The sequence below is a fragment of the Felis catus genome, chromosome A2 (genome assembly GCF_018350175.1).
Source record: "Felis catus isolate Fca126 chromosome A2, F.catus_Fca126_mat1.0, whole genome shotgun sequence".
In the NCBI taxonomy this organism is placed as follows: Eukaryota; Metazoa; Chordata; class Mammalia; order Carnivora; family Felidae; genus Felis; species Felis catus.
This window is the reverse complement of record NC_058369.1, coordinates 113,244,016-113,265,553: the sequence shown is the minus strand read 5'-3', so window position 1 is coordinate 113,265,553 and position 21,538 is coordinate 113,244,016. Positions and strand designations below refer to the sequence as shown.

At 36.8% G+C, this 21,538-nt stretch overlaps 1 protein-coding gene across 4 annotated transcripts in view; it reads right to left on the bottom strand.

Moving 5' to 3' along the window:
* Positions 1–12,339: 12,339 nt before the first annotated feature.
* ABCB5 (ATP binding cassette subfamily B member 5) overlaps positions 12,340–21,538 on the bottom strand; it is a 138,447-nt gene continuing 129,248 nt past the window's right edge. For all 4 annotated transcript variants that reach the window (XM_045052460.1, XM_023250426.2, XM_045052462.1 and 1 more), the window contains 3 exons: positions 21,319–21,525; positions 15,115–15,261; positions 12,340–13,580 (listed from right to left, as the gene is read on the bottom strand). In XM_045052460.1, the coding sequence (XP_044908395.1) occupies positions 13,383–13,580; positions 15,115–15,261; positions 21,319–21,525 (552 nt within the window). In that variant the 3' untranslated portion in view covers positions 12,340–13,382. The remainder of the gene's footprint in view (positions 13,581–15,114; positions 15,262–21,318; positions 21,526–21,538) is intronic.

The window sequence follows — 21,538 nt, the reverse complement described above, 5'->3', positions numbered from 1 at the left end:
TGACAGCTCAGAGCCTGGAGCCTGCTTCAGATTCTGTCTTCCTATCTCTCTGCCCACCCCCCCCCCCCCACCTCCCTGCCCCGAGGCTCTGTTCTCTCTGTCTCTCAAAATGAATTAACATTAAAAAAAAAATCCTAATTTCTACTCTTTAGATTCATGCAGTTGAAAAGCTAGCTATACTGAGGTTTGTTCATATAAATTCTATTCCGCAGGTATTTTACAGCCATCTCCTGGTTTCACTCTTACTTCATTGAACTGCACAAACATGGACACCTGTATTTCTAAAAGTCATGTATAAGTTTTAACAGCAGTACTGTATATAAAATTCACTTGCTAGAAGTGCCTGGGTGGATGAGTCAATTAGGTGTCCAACTTCGGTTCAGGTCATGATCTCATGGTTGATGAGTTTGAGCCCCACATCAGGCTCTCTGCTGTCGGCATGGAGTCTGCTTCAGATCCTCTGTCCTTCTCGCTCTCTGCCCCTCCCCCACTCCCTTGCTTGCAGGTGTGCTCTTTCTCTCTCAAAATTAACATTTAAAAAAATAATAAAATTGACTTGCTAGGTATTCCATAAAATTATAACTAAATAATAAGATGTTAGAGTTCTCTATCCTAGGAGAATTTGTTTTTCCTTCTGTGGAAGCATTGCTATAGGAAATGGAGGTAATATTTACTCATTTATGGTATTTTCTCTTAATATAATAGTTTTCTTCTTGTGGTTCATCTTGCTGTTAATTTTTCTAATACTTTCTTATCTTTTGATAATTATTGTTTGTGATTATCCTCAGAAATAATGGGTAAAAGTCTGTGTGGCTTATATATAATACAGGCTAATAAGGGGTGAGGGGGAGAATGAAACTGGCATCTAAGGTTTATCCATCTTGCCTTCACACAACTCAGAAACTGAAAACAGTATTAACCCGGGCCATGTATACCAATCAGATAAACCATTAGAAATAGCATATGCAGTTTTTTTTCATCCACAAACAGGAAATTTATCAAGGACCAGGCGTAAAGAGTAACCGCCTCTTCGGTTCTGCTTTCACTAGGCAACACAGTTATTACTGTGAGGCTTCAGAGAAAGTGGTAAGTGGGAAGTTTAGGAAGTTTTGGAGGCTGGCTTGATGAGTGTTCCCTGGAAAATTAAATTGTAAGTAGGTTCCCACAAACCGTTCTACTTTTTTTCCCCCTTATTTTATAAAACCAATTCATTTGGATTAATAAATATTTTTTAAATTATAATTATCCCTCCGAATTCTAAGAGAGGCGTTCACATACAAGTGCAAATTTGTCAAATCATATTATATGCATTCTAATCCAAATACTTTCCATTTCAATAGAAGTTTTAAAAATCATTTGTTTTTGGAGATAATTAGATGCTCACTGAAGATATTCTAGAAAGTACAAGAAATTGTGAAGCAGAGGAAACAAATTATCTTAACCCTACTTCTGACATGTAATAATTGTCTTTATGTGGTTTTTTTCTTATATATATGTACAAGGGTATAACCCTTTTTCCCGTTAATATTAAAATAAATTTCCCTATTAAAAATTATAAGCAAACATAATATTAAATGAGTATAAAATACTGTATTGACCATATATATCAAAATTTTACCTGCTTCCCTAATACTGGTCATTTAGTCGTTTCCAAATTATTGAACGTCCTTATGCACATTTTGTTCTAATTTCTGATTATCTCCTTAGATGCTAGAGGAGAAAGGAATTCTTGAAGAATAAGAACATATTAAAGGCTCTAGATAAAGGGCTACCTGCCTGGGTCTGTCGGAAGGACATACGACTCTTGATCTGGGGGTCATGAGTTCAAGCCCCATTTAGGTGTAGAAATTACTGAAAGAAATAAATACAAACTTAAAAAATAAAGGTTCTAGATAGAGATGACCAGAATACTGTCCTGGAACTATGTAGAAGTTTATACTCCAGGAAACGGATTGAGAGAACCAGCTTTAAATGCACTGAATTATTACTTTTTTAATGTTTATTTATTTATTTTGATGGGGGGAGGGCCAAGAGAGAGGGAGAGAGAGAATTCCAAGCAGGTTCCATACCCAGCACAGAGTCCAAGGTGGGGCTTCATCTCACAAACTCTGAGATCATGACCTGAGCTGAAATGAAGAATTAGACACTTAACCAACTGAGTCATTAAGGTGCCCCTATATGCACTGAATTCTTGATCTTTGTTGAATTAATAAGGAAGAAATAAATTTCATTACTGTTTTTTTTTAATTAAAAAAAGTTTTAGTTATTTATTTTGAGAGAGACAAAGACAGTGTGAGCAGGGGATGGGTAGAGAGAGAGGGAGAGAGAGAATCCCAAGCAGGCTCTACACCATCAGTACAGAGTCCAACATGGGACTCAAACTCATGAAACCATGAGATCATGATCTGAGCTAAACCTGAGAGTCAGATGCTCAACCGACTGAGCCACCCAGGCTCCCCTGAATCTCATTACTGTTGTAAGCTGCAAATTTTAGATTCCTAAACTTTTTTTCCATTTATTTGCCATTTTATTTTCCTCTTTTGTGAATTGTCCTACTGTGGTTATGCACTTTTTAAAATAATATTTTTGTTAAGATTTAATTTTAACTAATTTCTACCCACAACCCCAAGATCAGGAGTCACATGCTCCACTGACTGAGCCAGCCAGGCACCCCAGTTATGTCCTTTTTTGAATGAGAGTCCACTTGATTGCAAAATGAAACAGATGATCTGGGCCAATAGAGAACATTTTGGGGAAAGAGTGCTGCCTCTGGAAGCAGAAATTCTTTTCAAGCCTTGGTACCATACAGTTTCCTTAAATTGGAATTTGAAAATTGTTTTCCTTTTATTAGTTACTGGATTAGCAACAGGAAGTGGGCAGAATAGAACCTTATTTATGCTATCATTTTACAGAAGAATTTTGAGAAAACAACCTGTTCTATTTCCCAAAGAATGGACATTGTTTTGTACTGTCATATGGTACAGAAATATAGATTCAGTTGAACATGTTAGCTGTAACTGGTTGAAAAGTAAAAAAAAAAAAAAAAAAAAAAAAGAATCAATAGGTTTATAGAATAACCAAAAAAATAAATTAAGGTTTTTGTAATTTGTTAACTGAGTTAGCCAGGTGTTTTGGCATCTGGCTGCATAGAGCCACAGAACTGACCTTTAAAGCAAATTCATTTTTCATGGTCATCATAGATAACTCTGATTTGAAGGAGCCATGATAGCTGTACAAAAAGATCTATTTTAAAACTTTAATCTTTTATGGCTATTGGAGAAACAGTGTCTAAGAGTACAGTCTGTTCTACTCAATTACTAATTAATTCTAAGTTTTTTTAAGTTTCTTACATAATTCTATAGGAGAGTTATTCTTTAGAAAGCTTGAAGTTTTGTAATACCTAGGTGACATAGACAACCACTGAAGAGTCTTAAACTCTTGAGTTGTTGGAGGAAGGAAGGGAAGAAGAAGATGAGTAGACTGGATGTATATATCTCTAATATAGCTTCAACTTATAGGACAGACAACTGTATCTTATAGTGATGCTTTAAGTGATATATTTGCTTTTGTTCAAAAATTTTAAAAATCAAATCAACAAATATTAAATGCCAACTTTGTGTGCAGTACTTTGGGTTAAAAATATGCCTTGAGCATGATCATGAATCACAGTCATAATTTGAGAACTTACTTATAATTGTAAAACAAAAGTAAAATATTTCTTGAGTTCTTTAAGGGAAAAATTATAATTTGAAAAAAATAATCACCCCCTCTTCCTGCCCTTATGACTCTAAAATTAACTACTTAAAAATTTAAAAATACGTAGGCATTATAGTGTTATAATTTTAACATGCTCAGAGTGTATTAAAATAACTTAAACCTTGGAATTTGAACGTATATGTATTTACCAGGAATTAAGCCAATCTATTTTCATCCTCACATTGTTACTAGGGGACAAAGATTAATTTTGTTTGTACTCCAAATAAAGTTACTTGATTATTAAGTAAATTTAAATATTCTGCTGTGTATAACAAACTAAGAGAGCTCACTGATGGTGCTAAATAGATTTAGAAAAGTAACAGCTCTTTCTTTTCACTCTATACAGAAAATTCTAAACACACTAAAAAGAGACCAAAACATGAGGACAATAGCCTGTGCCTTTTTAAAACTGTAGTGCAACAGAGAAAATAAGTTAATACTTATCTGACATCTTTAATAGTTCTATCCATGCTCAAGCTTATAACTAGTATTCATAAATTCTGTACATAAAGTGATTGATTTTTGAGACTTTTTTTCTTTGTCTAGAACAGTATTTTTCAACTTTTTTTTTTTTTCTTTTTTGGTTGTTTTTTTTGGTTAACAAACTCCTTTGAGACTCTGATGCAGGCTATGGATCTTATCTTTAAAAAGTACTCATCTCAACACTTCTCTGATGACTATAAATGGACCTTAAATTTAGAGGTAGAGGTGTACTCTTGAGTCCTTTGTATGCTTGACTAGCATATTACACATTTTAGAAGAATTTTACTTGAGTAAATCAAAGAAAGTGTCTTTCTTTTATCTTTGGTTCTGTCATCTACCTTGGTAAAAATTAACATGGAGAAAGGAGAAGGGTTAACTAACTGTTGGCTATCAGAATGTGGAGTTTCTGTGAAGATTCCAATTTTACTGGAGGAGCAACTTGAAATACATGAGAAAAACTGTGGGGGTGTTGTCCCACACATTTCTCAAGAATCTGATCAAAATTTTGTGATGTTTGCATTTCTCTTGCTTGTTTGGCATATGCTAGGTTTGTGGTATAATTTAGTACTGGTTGCTCCAAATGTTTTAATTTTTTTCTAGGTTAATGTCACAAGGCCTTCTGCAAATATGAAAATATATATAGAATTTTACAGTTTATAATTAAATTTAAAAACTCCAGTTTTAAAACAATTTCATCACTTGAAGCAGTATTTATTTTAGAATATTTGGGAAGTCATTTGTATGAATGGGAGCCTGGGTTAAGCATACCTGAATGACTTTTAATGACTCCACATTAGCCAGCACATTACCCAATACATATGTTACTCCTTTTTTCAGTTACAACATTTGTAAATCTGTCTTGGTTTCTGCATGATACAGCTGTCAAGATCTTTTTTTATCTTAACCAAAGAAAGGAATGATGCATCAGTAAGTGGGTTGCAAATGGAACAAAAGAGTTATGATAAACACCCTGAAAATAAAGATAGCAGGGATGATTCAACAATGAGAGACAATCTGTGTAGATACCAGCCAGGGTCTAATCTTCCCATATACTGTGTGTGTGTGTGTGTGTGTGTGTGTGTGTGTGTGTGTGGTGTGAAGGGGAAGACTCAAGGGCTGTGGGGAAAATGTGCTATTGCTGGAGCAGCTGTATTTCTAACTCTTTCACGTTGTAACTGGGCTGCGTACAAGAACTTTTGAGTGTGGGTGGGCAGAAAAAACCCAGCTTCATATCAGGATGTGAACGAGGAACCATGTACCTATGTATTTTTGTAGTGTTAGGAGGAGGCAAATAGCAAGTTGTTTCCTATGTGAACAGCTCAAAAGTATCTTAACCATTTCCAGTTCCAGTTCCATTTTAGCGGGATAATAGGTTAGCCGAGTGTGGGCTATGGAATCAAACAGATTGATTTCTGTTGTTTCATTGGTGTTCGACCTTGGGAAGTTTCTTTAATTACTCTGTGCCTCACTTACCTCATTCAGTAAAATCTGAATAATAATAGAATGTATCCTAATGTCAGTAAGTAAGTTAACACCTATGAGGCTCAACCACAGTGCCTGATAGGTGAGTGCTCAATGAGTGTGAACTTCTTTTTAGTAGTTCTAGCTTTCTTTTTATTCTTGATCATATTATTGTTACTGCTGCTAACAGGAGCATTCCATTTTATTTTATTTTATTATTTTATTTTATTTTATTTTATTTTATTTTATTTTATTTTATTTTAATTATTTTTTAATCTTTATTTATTTTTGAGAGAGGCAGGGACAGAGAGTGGGGGAGGGGCAGAGAGCGAGGGAGACACAGAATCCGAAACAGGCTCCAGGCTCTGAGCTCTGAGCTGTCAGCACAGACAGAGCCCGATGCGGGGCTCGAACTCAGGGACCTTGAGATCATGACCTGAGCCGAAGTCTGACGACCAACTGACAGTGCCACCCAGGCGCCCATTCCATTTTATAATGGAAGACATTTACCTTCTCTTTGTTATTTTGGAGGTTTTCTCCTTTCCCTATACTTGGGAATCCTGATGACCTTGTTGTTATTCTTGATGACTTTACTTTTGCTCCTGCCTTCCTTTGGTGTCCTGTACGAACCATCTGTGAGGGTCAGGCTTTTTCTTTTTGGCTACCATGTCTCTTATTAACCCTTCTCTCCTCAGGACACTTAGCTCTAGGAAACTGGGGACTATAGGAATTTAAGAAACTAATGTGGGCAAAAATATAATTCTGCCTGAATGGGGCCATGGAACTAGGAATTTAAATTTGTATCTCTTTTTGAGGTTTTCTGAGGATATGATGGTGGAATATTTTTTCCTTCCATCCTAAACTGTTTGCTAAGGGCATATTACATTCTTTATTGTTTGAGTGTTTTCCAATATTTTTTTCTTCTTTTTTATTTTTCTTTCTCTCTGTTTTCATTTCTGCTTCACAGTTGTCCACAATGTGCTAGGAATTTAATGACTTCAACCTTTTTCTCAGAACCTTTTCTTGACTTTTCAACTGGGCAGAAAATATTTTAGTCATGTATTATATTACTGTGATGTAGGTAAAGTTGATGATCAAACAAAGTACCTCCATTCAATAACAAATTTTACTTGGCATGTAAAGAATAGCATTCCATCATTCTGTCACTTACATCTACAAAAATACAAATGAGTTTACTAGATCATATATTTCCCTCAGTCTAATATGTAACAATAATTGCATTCATTATAATTTTTCACACCTACTTGTCTAACTTTTGCTTTTCTGAAATCTCAGTAAACTTCTTTAAGTAGAACCTCAAGTTGAGACACTGGGTGGCTCAGTCGGTTAAGTGTCCCACTTGATTTTGGCTCAGGTCATGATCTGTCCAGAGATTGAGCCCCGTGTGGGACTGTGTGTTGGGCGTGGAGCCTGCTCAAGATCTTCTCTCCCTGTCCCCCTCCCCTGCCCTCTCTCTCTCTCTCTCTCTCAAAAATACCTACCTACATACATGAATGAATAAATAAAATCTTAAAAAAATAGATCCTCAAGCAGTTTAAAAAGAAAAACATTTTAGTATGATTAAACTGAACCTTGATAATTAAGTACAAATCATTAATAAAATATGCCCAACAAACTCAGTTACATTGGTGATGCTTTTTGGCATATTTCCACAGACATTTTAATCAAAGATACTATGCTTCTGTCCAAGAAGTGTGTCTCTTAAAAATTTTTTTTTTTTTGCTTGGAATATTTCTGTAATTTTGCCCATGAAAAAGCATCCAAATCCACCATACCTGTATATATGAGTAAACACTAAAGGAAAAACAGATCTCCTACCTTGGGCTGAATTCAGTGTTCTTCCAGTGGTGTGGATGTAGAAAATATTTTTAGAGTGTGGCTAGTTAGTTTTACTAGACTAGGTAACTGCTGCCAAAACTTTGGTTTGATTCTCACAATGACCCAATGTACTTCTGCAAGCAGTGACTGCAACTCAATTCAGCTAGTCATCTTCCTGAATAAATTGTGGACAGAGGTTCTCAGGGTGATGATGGAGACTGGAGTTAGACAAGGGTATGAACCCTAGAGCTCAGGTCTCAACAAATTACTGAATTTCTTTATGCTTTAGTTTTCTTTGTTTTATTTTTATTTATTTATTTATTTTTTAAATATTTATCAACTTATAATTCACAAGTATCTGATTTTATTTATTTATTTTTTTTTAATATTTTTTTTTCAACGTTTATTTATTTTGGGGACAGAGAGAGACAGAGCATGAACGGGGGAGGGGCAGAGAGGGAGACACAGAATCAGAAACAGGCTCCAGGCTCCAAGCCACCAGCCCAGAGCCCGACGCGGGGCTCGAACTCACGGACCGCGAGATCGTGACCTGGCTGAAGTCGGACGCTTAACCAACTGCGCCACCCAGGCGCCCCTAGTTTTCTTTGTTTTAAAGAGAGATAATATTAATAATAAATACCATTATAATGTTGATATGAGGACTAATGAGATAATATACATAAAGTGCTTATCTCATACCTACCTGGAAAATTAAAAAAAAAAATGTCAGCTCACTAGAAGCAGTGGTTTAAAATGGTTTTAGGAAAATCCACAGTGCACTGGGTCAGAAGTGTGTGAAAGCTCATATATTTGCAGTATTAAGGATGCTGTTTTTAGTTTCTGGCACATAAAGTTATTCAGTGGAAAGAGAATAAGGTTAAGAAAGCAGAACTTAGTATAAACTTCTATTTAATAAATCTAGTCTTAGAATAAAAGGAAATAGCAGCAATAGCAGAATCCCAGTAGCAAAAGTAAAGAGTGAAGGGCAAATATATCCCAAATCCCGGACTAGCAATGAGGATACTTAACATGTTGCAATGGACAAAGCACAGTGCTTGGAGGCAAGATATGTGAGTGTTTGCTCTCTCATCAACATATAATGATGTTGGGCTGGATGTTTTCAGGGTTCTCTTTGGGGTGTTACTTAATGCAAATCTGAAGAATTGTCTTCTATGTGGAATAAATGTTTAAATAGTATTTAAATATTTAAATGGGTAGTTTAAGTAGTAGGCTGAGTAATGGCCTCCCAAAGGTGTCCGTGTCCTCATTCCTGTAACCTGTGAATATGCTGCCTTACTTATCACAAGAGACTGTAGATGTGACTAAGAATCTTGAGATGGGAAGATTATCCTGGATTTTCTATGTGAGCCCAATGTAATCACAAGGGACCTTATAAGGGGAAGAGAGGAAGGTCAAAGGCAGAGAGAGATGTGCCAACGGAAGGCAGAGGTCAGATAGATGTAGGCCAAAGAACATAGGAAGCTTCCAGAAGATGGAAAAGAACAAGGGACAGATTTGTCCCCAGAGCCCATAGAAACTGATTTTAAACTTTTGACCTCTAGAACTGTAAGGTAGTAAATCCATGTTGTTTAATCCACTAAGTTTCTGGTAGTTTGTTTGTTACAACAGCAATAGAAAAGTAATACAAACTTTATCAGTGTGGTTTTGCTAAAAGGAGGCAAATTGTGTTACTTGTACTAGAGACATTTGGTGATCCATGATTTATATACATATATACATATATATATATATATATATATATATATATACACATATACATATATATTATATTATATATATAATTTTGGCTTTTAAATGAACTTTGAAGTTTCTGCTAATTCTTACTAATGGTAGAAAAATTAATAAAGGCTTGAAAACTACTGTGTCTCCCAACACCTCTTGCCCTTATTCTTTCACTTCCAATTCTTCCAGCTTCCTCCCTTCACTAGTTCTTATGAGTGAGCTTTCTAATTAACCTATGATTCCACCTCACAAATGTTTTATAGTAAGAGCTCAGAATTAAAACAATGAATACACAGGTGGACACTAATGGGAACTATTTTCATACAATAGGTAATACCCAAAGAACTTTGTGTATATTATGAAACCACAGACTAAAAACCAGGTTAGTAGCTATGACCTAAGTTGACTTAACACAGAAACACACTACAGCCTATTTTAAAATAGTAGGATATAAAGTAGATTGGTTGGGTTATACAACAGACGTAAATCGCGTTTGTTTGTTTTTTTCTTTTCACTAACATTTGTGCCATACCTTATCCTTGTTAAATTGTTTGTATTCCATGGGTACCGTCATTAGTATCTCAATTATTTTAAGACTCAATTTTAAACTTTTAAGTTGTGGCAGTCCCAAAGCAGCTAGTCTCTACTTACTTTCTGCCTTTATTAGCTGATAAGCCCACAGATCCTTATAAACTGTTTGAGACACTAGTTCTCAGCATGGTTGCTTGTTCTGGTGAGCAGTGAGTTTAAGAGAATGCTGCCTGTGGAGCATCCTTTAAAATCTTTCATAATAAAATGCAAATAAAAATTAGGCGGCACTATTAATTAGAAAGGAAAGTGTTCTATTGACATCTGTAGGTATGACCATAAGATTGGTGTTGATAGGTTCAAGGGGAAAGTGGGCACTGCAGGTATAGGTATAGGTATACCTTGGAGATATTGTGAGTTTGGTGCCAGACTACTGCAATAAAGCAAATATCATGAGAAAGTAAGTCAAATGAATTTTTTAATTATATACTGGCTTCACAGTACATATAAAAGTTATGTTTACACTATACTGTAGTCTATTAAATGTGTAATAGCATTATTTCCAAAAAATGTATGTACCTTAATTAAAAAAATACTTTATTCCTAAAAAATGCTAGCCATCATCTGAGCTCTCAGCAAGGCACAATCTTTTTGCTGGTGGAGGTTCATGCCTTGATGTTGATGGCTGCTGACTGATCAGGGGGGTGGGTGGTTGTTGAAGTTGGGGTGGCTGTGGCAATTTCTTAAAATAAGATAATTTTGCCGAATAGATGGATTCTTCCTTTTATGAACGATTTTTCTGTAGCATTTTACCCATAGTAGAACTTTTTTCAAAATTGGAGTCAGGGGCACTTGGGTGGCTCAATCGGTTGAGCATCTAACTCTTGATTTTGACACGGGTCATGATCCAGGGGTTGTGGGATCGAACCCCACATAAGGCTACAACCATGTTGTAGATAGATGTTCTTGTCATCCAGGCTTTGCTGTTCTACTTACAGAGCACAGGCAGAGTAGATTTAACATAATTCTTAAGGGCCCTAGGATTTTCAGAATGCGAAATGAACATTCACCTTAAAACTTAGTCACCTATTAGCTTCATTAGCTCTAATAAGAGTCAGTCTGTGAAGCCAGACACTGACTTCTCTCTACCTATGAAAGTCCTAGATGGCATCTTCTTTCAATATAAGACTGTTTCATCTACATTGAAAATCTTTTGTTTAGTAGACATTGTCATTAATGAACTCGGCCACATCTTCTGGAGAATTTGCTGCAGCTTCTACATCAGCACTTGCTGCTTCACCTTGCACTTTTATGTTATGGAGATGGCTTCTTTCCTTAAACCTCATGAACCGATCTCTGCTAGCTTCAGACCTTTCTTCTGCAGCTTCCTCACCTCTCAGACTTCACAGAATTGAAGAGAGTTAGTAACTTGCTCTGGATTAGGCTTTGGTTTAAGGGAATGTTGTAGCTGGTGTGATCTTCTATCCAGGACACTAAAATTTCCTTCCGAAGGCTATTTTACTCTCTTATCATTTGTGTGTTCACTGGAGTAGCACTTTTAATTTCCTTTGAGAACTTTTCCTTTACATTCCTAACTTGACTTTGTGGTGCAAGAGGCCTAGCTTTTGGCCTCTGTTAGCTTTCGACATGTCTTCTTCACTAAGCTTAATATTTTCTAGCTTTTGGTTTAAAGTAAGACACGTGTGACTTTTTCTTTCACTTGAACACTTATGGCCATTGTGGGGTTACTGGCCTAATTTCAATATTGTGTCTCAGGGAATAGGGAGGCCAGAGGAGAGGGAAAATGATGGGGGAATGGCTAGTAGGTGAAGCAGTGAGAACACACACACACAACACTTATCAAATAAATTCACCATCTTAATGGGTGCAGTTTGTGGTGACCCGCAACAATTGCAATGGCAACATCAAAGATCAGTGATCACAGATTGCCATAACAAATACAAGAATAATAATGAGAAAGTTTGGAATGTTGTGAGAATTAAAAAGATGTGACCCAGAGACATGAAGTGAGTAAATGCTATTCACAAAATAGTACCGATAGACTTACTAAATGCCAGGGTTGCCACAGATCTTCATTTTGTAAAAAATGCAGTATCGAGGGGTGCCTGGCTAGCTTAGCCAGTACAGCATATTCTTGATAGCAGGGTTGTGGGTTCAGGCCCCATGCTGGGTGTGGAGCATAGTTTAGAAAAATACAATATTGAAGTGCAATAAAGCAAAACACTATAAAATGAGGTATGCCCATATTTGCTAATCTAGGAGGGATTACGGAATTAGAGCCTGAGGTTCTCCTGCTCTGAGGCTTTTAAGCATATCCATATGGTACTGCCCTTTTCCTCCTGCCCACTCTACTCTGGAAACAGAAACCACTAAGAGTTCTATATCCATGTATAATAGCAAAGTAGCCACAAGGCTTTCAGTGCTAATGCTTCTAAACAATACATCTGTCCCCAACCCCCCACTCCTATTTTTATTTTCCACTTAAAACAAAGAGGCATAATACACAAATGGTTTCAGTTTTTTTTTATAATACTCTGATCATTGGCATTGTGTACTTTAGAGAAGGTGGCTGTGTCAATAAATGGAAGAAAATACAATTAGAAATAGAGATAAAATCACTAGATGAAATTACATATTTAAGTAAAGAGAAAATGTGACTCAGTTTACCAACACTGTTATTTACACTTAACTTTTAGATAATACATACATTACATAAAATGAAGTACATATAAAATTTAAACAAATTACTTGATTGAATAACAGAAAATGGCTTTAAAAATTTTTCACCCATAATAAAACTAGCTTTTATTTTAATAAGTGGTCATACACTGATATGCCTATAATTTATTCTGCAAAACTCAAACCTTGGAATAATGAAATCTTCAGAATGGATCATGTGAAGCATTTCACTTACTGGCAAATTAGAAGATAACTACCTAATCCTTCTGGGAATTTTACATTGTAGTCCTTCTTATCCCCCTAACAAAGGGATATAATGGAGTTTTGGGAAACAGTGGATATTCATTAAGAGAAACATTGAGAGAGAGATTATGAGAGAAAGTCCTATGGTTTGGAGAACAGGACTCACTCAAAGTACTTTGATATGTGCTGCAAAATGCTGAAAGTTCCAAATTATAATCATTCTCTCTACAATGTCTGGCCCAACGACATCTTTCTCTTTACTAAAATCTTTCAATTTAAGTTAACTGGATAATTTTTTCCCTGTTGGAATATATTCCCAGTTTTATAGTAGAAGTTGATAGGAAAATAGGTTGATTTTGCAGAAAACTGTTTTATAAGCAAATGTGACAGAACATTTTTATAAAGGAGGGTTGCAGGCATTATCTCACTTACGTGAGTTTAGCAAATTTTTGTTTCCTTTAAAAAATCTGAAGAGAAGATGGTGTGTACACAGAACATGTCTGTACTTGAATAACATGATTCTAGTTATTGATATATGTAATAAAAGAGATCAAAGCAGGCCAAATAATTACTAAGTATTCTTTCTTTGCATTACACAAAGATCAAAATATATGCTAATTCTAACAGTATCACTGCACTGACTGTGCATTTACTAATTTAAAATATATATCTCGATTTCTCAGGAGCTCTTGATGAGTTCCCTGTTCCTTTATTTTTCCATTTTGCAGAACTACTATCAAATCTGCATTCTGTATTGTGGACAGTCTGTGAGCAACCACTAGGCAAGTCCTCCCCTGGCTGGCCTTATCAAGGGTGTGCTGAACCACCTAGAAGAGAAAAGGGCCCATGATTGCTAGCTTGAGTTAGATGCTAATATACTTATCCAAATCAAATTGATAAAGGTAATCTAATAACATTCTTTCTGTATTTGCTTATCCCCAAGGAAAACTGCCCAGCTCTGTGAAATATTCACCGTATTCAATAGGAATCTAGCAAAAGTAACCATAGACACATTAAGACTTTTAACTAGAAAAGCTTTTGTGATAATGAATAAAAATGAGATGGTTGTTTATATATATGTAAGCAGTTCTAAACTCAGAGTCAGAAAGTAGTATTTCTAAACCTAAGCAGAATGCCTAACTTACTTCATTTCTTCTCATAGCATTCATTTATTTTAGTAGAATTTAGCTAGAAAACTGTCCTAGCAAAAATCTCAGATGCAATGGGTTATAATGTTGTATAGAGGAAATAGGAGTGGAGGGTGAAAACCAAACTTTCTTGAACAAATTCAACAAATTTGTTCAAAATTTGTTGAACATGCAAAATGTTCATTCCAGTGATGGATATCTCACTTAAATCCTTGCAATAACTCTATAAGGTGGGTTATTTATTTATTTATGTATTTTCATTTTTCTGATAAATAAACTGAGATTCCAAAAGTCCTGGTCACTTGACCAAGGTTACACTGCTAGTAACTGATAAATCCAGGATTACAACTCAGGCATGTCTGATTCTAAAAATTATGTTTTTCTCTTTCATAACAGACTGTTTCCTTAGAAATCAAAGATAATCATTTGTAAATAGCAATCATGTGGTGGTCAACCACATGAGCTCTTAGATCAGACATCCTCTCTTACAATTCAGAGAAGTTACTTAACTTTTCTAAGCCTTACTGAGCTAGCCTATCAAATGAGCATGCTAATAAAATAAGCTAATTCATTAAGTTGTGAGGATTGAGATAATAGCATATAATGGACACTTGGTAAATATTAAAGATTGTCATTCATTCAACCAGTGTTCATTTAACAAGTAAGTGCCTAGTATGTGCAAGAAACTACTAGAGGACAAGGACATAGCAAAATTAAACATCTGAAGGAGCCTGCAGTGTAGGTCTATTGTTATGTGTCTCTTTGCTTTCTTGTTTCCTTCTCAAATGTAACTAATAGTCTATTAAAGATGGACTAACTGTAGGTTCTGACACTGCAGTGTAGATTACTCTTTTATGCATGCAGATTGCCTTATGAATTTGTTTGGTATCATAAGAATAATAAAATAGGAAGGTTATTTTTCTTGGGCTTTTACCTTGACTGGAGAAACATTTCAAGAATTGGGCCTTTTTGCTAAACCCATTCAGGTGAGAAGACCTTTGTAGAACATGAGCTGCCCTATGTCCCACCTCTTTCCCACCTCCCCACCAGCGTCTAACTTTTTTTTAAAGGCCAAAACCTTAATTAGAATTCGTGACCTATGACTGCAGTTCTCTCCAGGTTTTTCTTTCCTCAAGCTGACCTTGATTTCTTCCACAGTACTCCACTCTCTTATTTGATATTATATTCTGAGATGAAATAAAGAGAATGTTACCTTTTCACTCTCATTATCAAGGGCTGAAGTGGCCTCGTCCAACAATAAAATTTTTGGTTTCCGGAGAAGAGCCCTTGCAATAGCTAGCCTTTGTTTCTGGCCTCCAGAAAGCTGTGTTCCTTTTAGTCCAATGTGTGTGTTGTATTTCTATTACAGGAACATGCAATTAAGAAAGCAAGGCTTGGTTATTTAAATTAGCATGGCAACTGTGGGCGAGAACCATCTAAATATTTCAAATTTTGCTTCTCTTAAAAATTTGTGTCCCAACAAGTTCTGAAATCTATTCTTGGCCTTTGTTGCAAATAAATGCTAAACCAGCAGTAAGCACTACCATCTCATTTACATATCTAATCTGATCGCAAACAGCAGACCTTTGCCATTATGCTTCTACAAAGGAATTGTTCGAATTAAAGCATAAGAAAAAAATTATTGGCAAAAAAAGTTCTCAGTAAACACAAATCTTTTCCATTAAATTACATTACCTTCTATTTTCAGGTCAAAACAATTAAAGGAAATCACTGGGTTTCCTCACACTGCCTCTTGCCAAACCTCTATGGGCGCATCTCTCCAGGTACTGGGATGCTGTTCTCAATGGTACAGGTAACTTCCTGACAATAAATAAGGCTGATGTCTGGAGACAGTCTGTTCACCTTTTCAGCCCATAATAGTGACATCTGGCACTCCCAATGTTTCTACAGCCCTCCTATTTACTAATGTCCTCTTCTCCAGTGTTTTCCTCCACAGAAGGATAAAGAAACTACGGGAGGAGTATCCTGAGGCTGTTGTAGTCTGCCAAATGATGACTGTCAGTTCAGTTGGTGCAAGCAGGCTCCCGATTGCTTTTTAGATTGTCCCATTGACTCTACTTCCCTCCGAGGTTTGACACTGCTTTCTACTAGCTCTTGCTAGTTGTCTAACAAATATATACTCCTGGTATCCAGACAAGAATGTGTGGATGGATCTGCTCCACTGGAAAAGCAAGGCTAATTATACAACTTGCTTTTTTTTTTTTTTAATTTTTTAAAAGTTTATTTATTTTGAGAGACACAGAGATGGAGTAAGTGGGAGAGAAGCAGAGAGAGTGGGAGAGATAGAATCCCAAGCATACTCTGCACTGTCAGCATGGAGCCCCATGCAGGGCTTGAATTCAGGAAACTGTGAGATCATGACCTGAGCCAAAACCACTGGATGCTTAACCAACTGAACCACCCTGGCGCCCCTAATTATACAACCTTCTAAAGGTGGATCCTACAGCAGCATCATTGAAAACATGCAGCATGTGATTAATATGCTATTCATTTTGTCTTAGTGCCTTAGAGAAGCTTGAATTAACTGCCTTTCCCTCCATATCTGACTGCCTTCAAGGGGTACCATTTGGGCAGAGTGGGTATTGAGAGAGCCTGTGACACAGCTTTATGATAAACGTGTCTACTTCACCTCAAAGTTCATTTTTCAATTTAAAATGTGATTTTTTGCTTCATATAAAACAATGGGTGTCTCAATTACCACAGCCCAGTAAAAGTGTCTTTTCTGAAGTGAATGCTGCCCAAAGAAAACAGACTTTATCACTTCTGTAATTTTATTTAGGACTGTCAGCAGGCTGGGACTCTTCCCTCTACAATGCATTTTAGGGCCGCCTGGGTGGCTCAGTTGGTTATGCGTCCAACTCTCTATCTCAGCTCAGGTCATGGTCTCATGGTTCCTGAGATTGAGCCCTGTACTGGACAGTGTGGAGCCTGCTTAGGATTCTCTTTCACTTGCTCCCTCTCTGCCCCTTCCCCACTCACATGCATACACACACTCTCTCAAAATAAATGAATAAATATTAAAAATTCACTTTATGAAATTTGGAACCATAGGGCAGGATAACAGATAAATCTATGTCATTCATTTCCATACACCACATAGTTCCCATTCAAATTAGAGAATCCAATCCTAAACCAAAAACAGAGAGAGGATTGGGTGGGAATGATAATGGTTTGTAGCTCTTTCTGCCAGTCTAGCTTAAATTGTACATAGATTCTTCTTGTGTAGCTAAAGAAGACACAATACTAGCTTAGAGGTCACTTTGCATTTCTTGGCCTTCTCTGGATTACAGAAAGATATTAGTCTCAAGAATGAATTGGATTAAAATTAAATTCAGATGGTTTTGTCCATCTTTAAGCAGAACAGATTATAAATGGGGGTATACACATGGTCTCAATACCAACCTAAAAACATTTTCAGATACTTAAAGGGGAGGTTTTTATTTTTTAATGAAGAACTATAGACTTCTATTCTCCCGTTTAAACTGAAAATCTCAATCAAGTTTTTGGCAATCAGTGGGATGAATGGTGAGTGTCCTGGAATATTCAACCTGTTTATGAGATGCTCAAGGAACAATGGCTCCTTGATAAGAACCTGGGGCTAAAAGCCAGTTGGGTCTCGGAGAGAATATCCAAAAAGAGTCTGATCCTAAACCAACTACATTCTAGAGAATCCCTGCAGGCTCTCGGGAGGAACTTCAGGGTGATTTCAGTGGTTGAAGTCTTACCCAAGGAGTCACGATGTGACTTGACTGAGAGCTGCAGCTACACTCGGTGTGTTTCTCAGAGGATCCCTAAGACCAAGGTGGGGTTGCTTCAACTCCCCTCCTAGGCCAATATTTCCAAGTATCTGTAGGTCATCTCCATGGCATATAGAATAGACGTGTTACCCTTAGCACACTCCAAACTGACTTGCTGTTTGCCCTCCTAGGTTGAGTTGCCAGACAGGTCCACAATCCTTTACTAGAAACCCTTAAGGATATATCCACTTAAGAATTCTGTTTTTTATTTGTCTGTTTGACTTTCTCTCTCTCTCTCTCTCTCTCTCTCTCTCCCCGCCCAAAGTGGGGCTCAAACTCACAACCCTGAAATCAAGAGTCACATGCTCTACCAACTGAGCCATCCAGCCCCTGTTTGTTTAACATTAGAAAAAAATATATCATAAATTGTATATACTATGTATTATATATATTTAACACATGACATGTATTAACACCCCCAGAAACGTCTGGGGAAGCAAGTAGTAATCAAATATATGAGTATTTATGCAGAAATATTGGATTATTCATTCTAAGTAGGATTAATAAAGGCTACATATAGCCTCATATCATTTTGGCCATCAAATATGCAAAATTTGTGTGTCAGGCATGGAGTTTAAGAGCTTTTGGAAATTGGAACTGGGGAAAAGAAAATGTGGACTTGCATTGTTCTCATCCAGAATGTTGTAAAGCACCAGGACTTGTCCTTTTAATGCCAGTCTCTGCCATACCTCAAAGGCCACAATGGCTTCTGGATGAGCAAACAAAAGGCTGAGCTCAGCAGCAATTTTTTTTCTTTAAAATGATCATGTTATTTCTTTGCCTAAAAATGTCTAGTGGTTTCCTATTTCCAATAAGACAGAGTCCAAACTTCTTAGCCTGGTATATCAGAACCTTCACATTCAGTCTCTGCTCATATTTTGGCCTCTTCTCAATTCCCTAGTTTATGCCTTTTGCTCAGGATTTTAAATTTCTTTCCCTCCAAACACCTAAAACTGTTTTATGTGTATATGTTTCCACACAAGCTTATTCTGTCTTCTAAGAGTGTATTTGTCCCTTCTCAGCCTGGTGAATTCCTCTCATTCTTCAAAACCCAGTTTGTTTGTTTGTTTGTTTGTTTTTAATGTTTGTTTATTTTTGAGAGAAAGAGCACGAGTGGGGGAGGGGTAGGGGCGGGGGGTGGGGGGAGACACAGAATCGGAAGCAGGCTTCAGGCTCTGAGCTGTCAGCCCAGAGTCTGACACAGGGCTTGGAACCTATGAACCGTGAGATCGTGACCTGAGCCAAAGTCAGATGCTTCACCCACTGAGCCACCCAGGCACCCTTTCAAAACCCAGTTTAAAACAACATCTTCTGTATGGTTTTCTCTGAGCTCCTAGAGACTTTGTCATTCCTTCTTTTGTACTCTCATCATATGCTCCGTGTGTTTTTATTCCAGCAGGCTGTCCAGTGTATCATGCACTTTCTCACCCAGTTTCCACAATCCTCAGCCAAGTCTTGGCAATTCTACCCTTACAGTATCTTTTAAATCCTGTTCCTTGCTTTATTTCACTTTATAATTACTAATTCAGGCATTCATAACACTGGAAATAGCTCCTAAGTGGTCTCCCAACTCCCTGTATTTTCTTCACTACAAATGATCATTTACATTACTGCTGGATGTAATGCCCAATGCCCTATTTCAAAATGATATTTTGGTACCATGGCTCTACTTTTTTTTTTTTTTTGGAGTAACAGTGATAAGTAAAGTTAAAATTAAAAACACTGAGGGGTGCCTAGGTGGGTCAGTTAAGTGTCTGACTTTTGATTTTGGCTCAGGTCATGATCTCATGTTCATGGAATTGTGTCCTGTGTTGGGCTCCACACTGACAGTGCAGAGCCTGCTTGGAATTCTCTCTCTTCCTCTCCCTCTGTCCGCTGCTTGCATTCTCTCTCTCTCAAAACAAATAAATAAACATAAAAGAAAAAAAAAACAAAAACAGTGAGAAACTAGTTATTCTTTCTTTTAGGAAATAATATCATCTTGGTTCTCAAAGTTTTTTACTGTAAAAAGTTAGTGCACTGAATCTCTGAAATATGTAGTTTTGGGTAAATGTGGGAACTAGCACAACAAAAATAATGAAAGATAATAAACAGTTTAAGAATAAAAGTCAAATGGTATAAATATAAAATGGTTAACATTTTACCACACATAAATTAAAGAAACAAACCTATCAGGATTATGGGGATAACAATCTGACCACAAATTGACAATACAGCAAATGCCTTGGTTAAAAAGGAGAATTACCATGGAAAGATACTCATAGGGTCACAATATTTATAAAAATACATCAATCCTTTCATTATAGTTAGTAGTGTAGAATCTTACTGGAGCAGGAGAAATTGTATTATTTATGGGCACCATTTATTTATAGGCACCATTTAGTGTGGACAGGAGATGGTGAGGGAAGATCTACTTTTATAAAAGTCAGAGAGTATGGTGACCATTACCCTCCCCCAAAGAACAGGATACTAGATTGTTTAATGTTTATTAAACTTAGGCATTCCCTTTTAAGGTGAGCTAGAAAATAACGTTGTAGAAGTTTGTTTCTAATTAAAAGTAGGTATGTATATTTTAATTTAATTTTGCAGGTATAAACATTCAGATATTGTAAGCACTTTAAGTTACAATTACTCATCTCTCTTCACGACTTCTGGATTTGTATTAGTGCTTGCCATACTAAAGCTCTCTCTACAGTTAGCCAAGATTTTAACTTTCCTGTGTCAGCTGTCACAGAGAAGTGACATTGTGTTTGTCATTTCAGAGAAGTGACAAAAATGGCAGGCAAGGACTTAACATTCTAGTGGGGAAAGAGGACACTAAAATAAGTCTATAATCCCTCAGGGTAACTTTAGATTGTGATAAGCACCTTGAAGACTATATGGTATGTGATGGGAGTGGTGGGGACACTTTTGATAAGGTGGCCAGGGAGAGTCTCTGCAAAGATGGCATTTCAGAGAGCTTGAAAGTTAAGGAGATAGCTCTGCAAAGAGACAGAGGAAGGGAGGTTACAGCAAGTACAAATGTCCTGAGGTAGGGAAAAACTTGGTGTGCTTCTGAGACAGAAAAGAGGACAGTGTGCCTGGAACAGAATGAACATGGGGTGAGGAAGGAGATGGAGAGGCGAGCAGGACCACGTCACAGAAGGCCTTGCCAGCTACGTAAGAAATTTGGACTTTATTCTAAGTGCAAAGGGATGCCATTAGGAAGTTTTAAGCAGGAAGGGACAGAATCTGATTTATGTTTTTAAAGGGTCCCCCTAGGTACTATGAGGAAGAAGAATTATGATGCGGCACACTCGAAGCAGGAAGACAGATTAAGATGCTACATAATCAGCGGGGGGATGATGGTGGTGTAGACCTAAGTAGAGTGTATATGGATAGAAAGTAAGCAATCAAAATAAGAAAACGAATTCGGTGAATATTAATACAGTTTGGTCTTGGAAAAATTGGTCACAGAAAAATCTCAATCTTCACTTTTTATGCATAACTTGATTAGATACTGGCAATAAATAAATTGTATAATTCAAGGAGCACATAAAGACAACCACTTAGGCTTACTTGGCAGTTTTGTAATTCAAGATTTCAGATATTTTTCTTACCGCAGGGAGACCCTCAATAAAAGAGTGGATATTTGCTGCATCCGCTACTTCTTTTATTTCATCGAGTGGCACAACACGGCTGTTATCACCATAGGCAATGTTCTCAGCAATGCTACGGTCGAAGAGTACAGGCTCTTGAGAAACGATGGCTATTTGGGAACGGAGCCACTGTACACTCAGTTCCTTTGCATCCACACCATCGAATAGCTGCCAAAAGCAG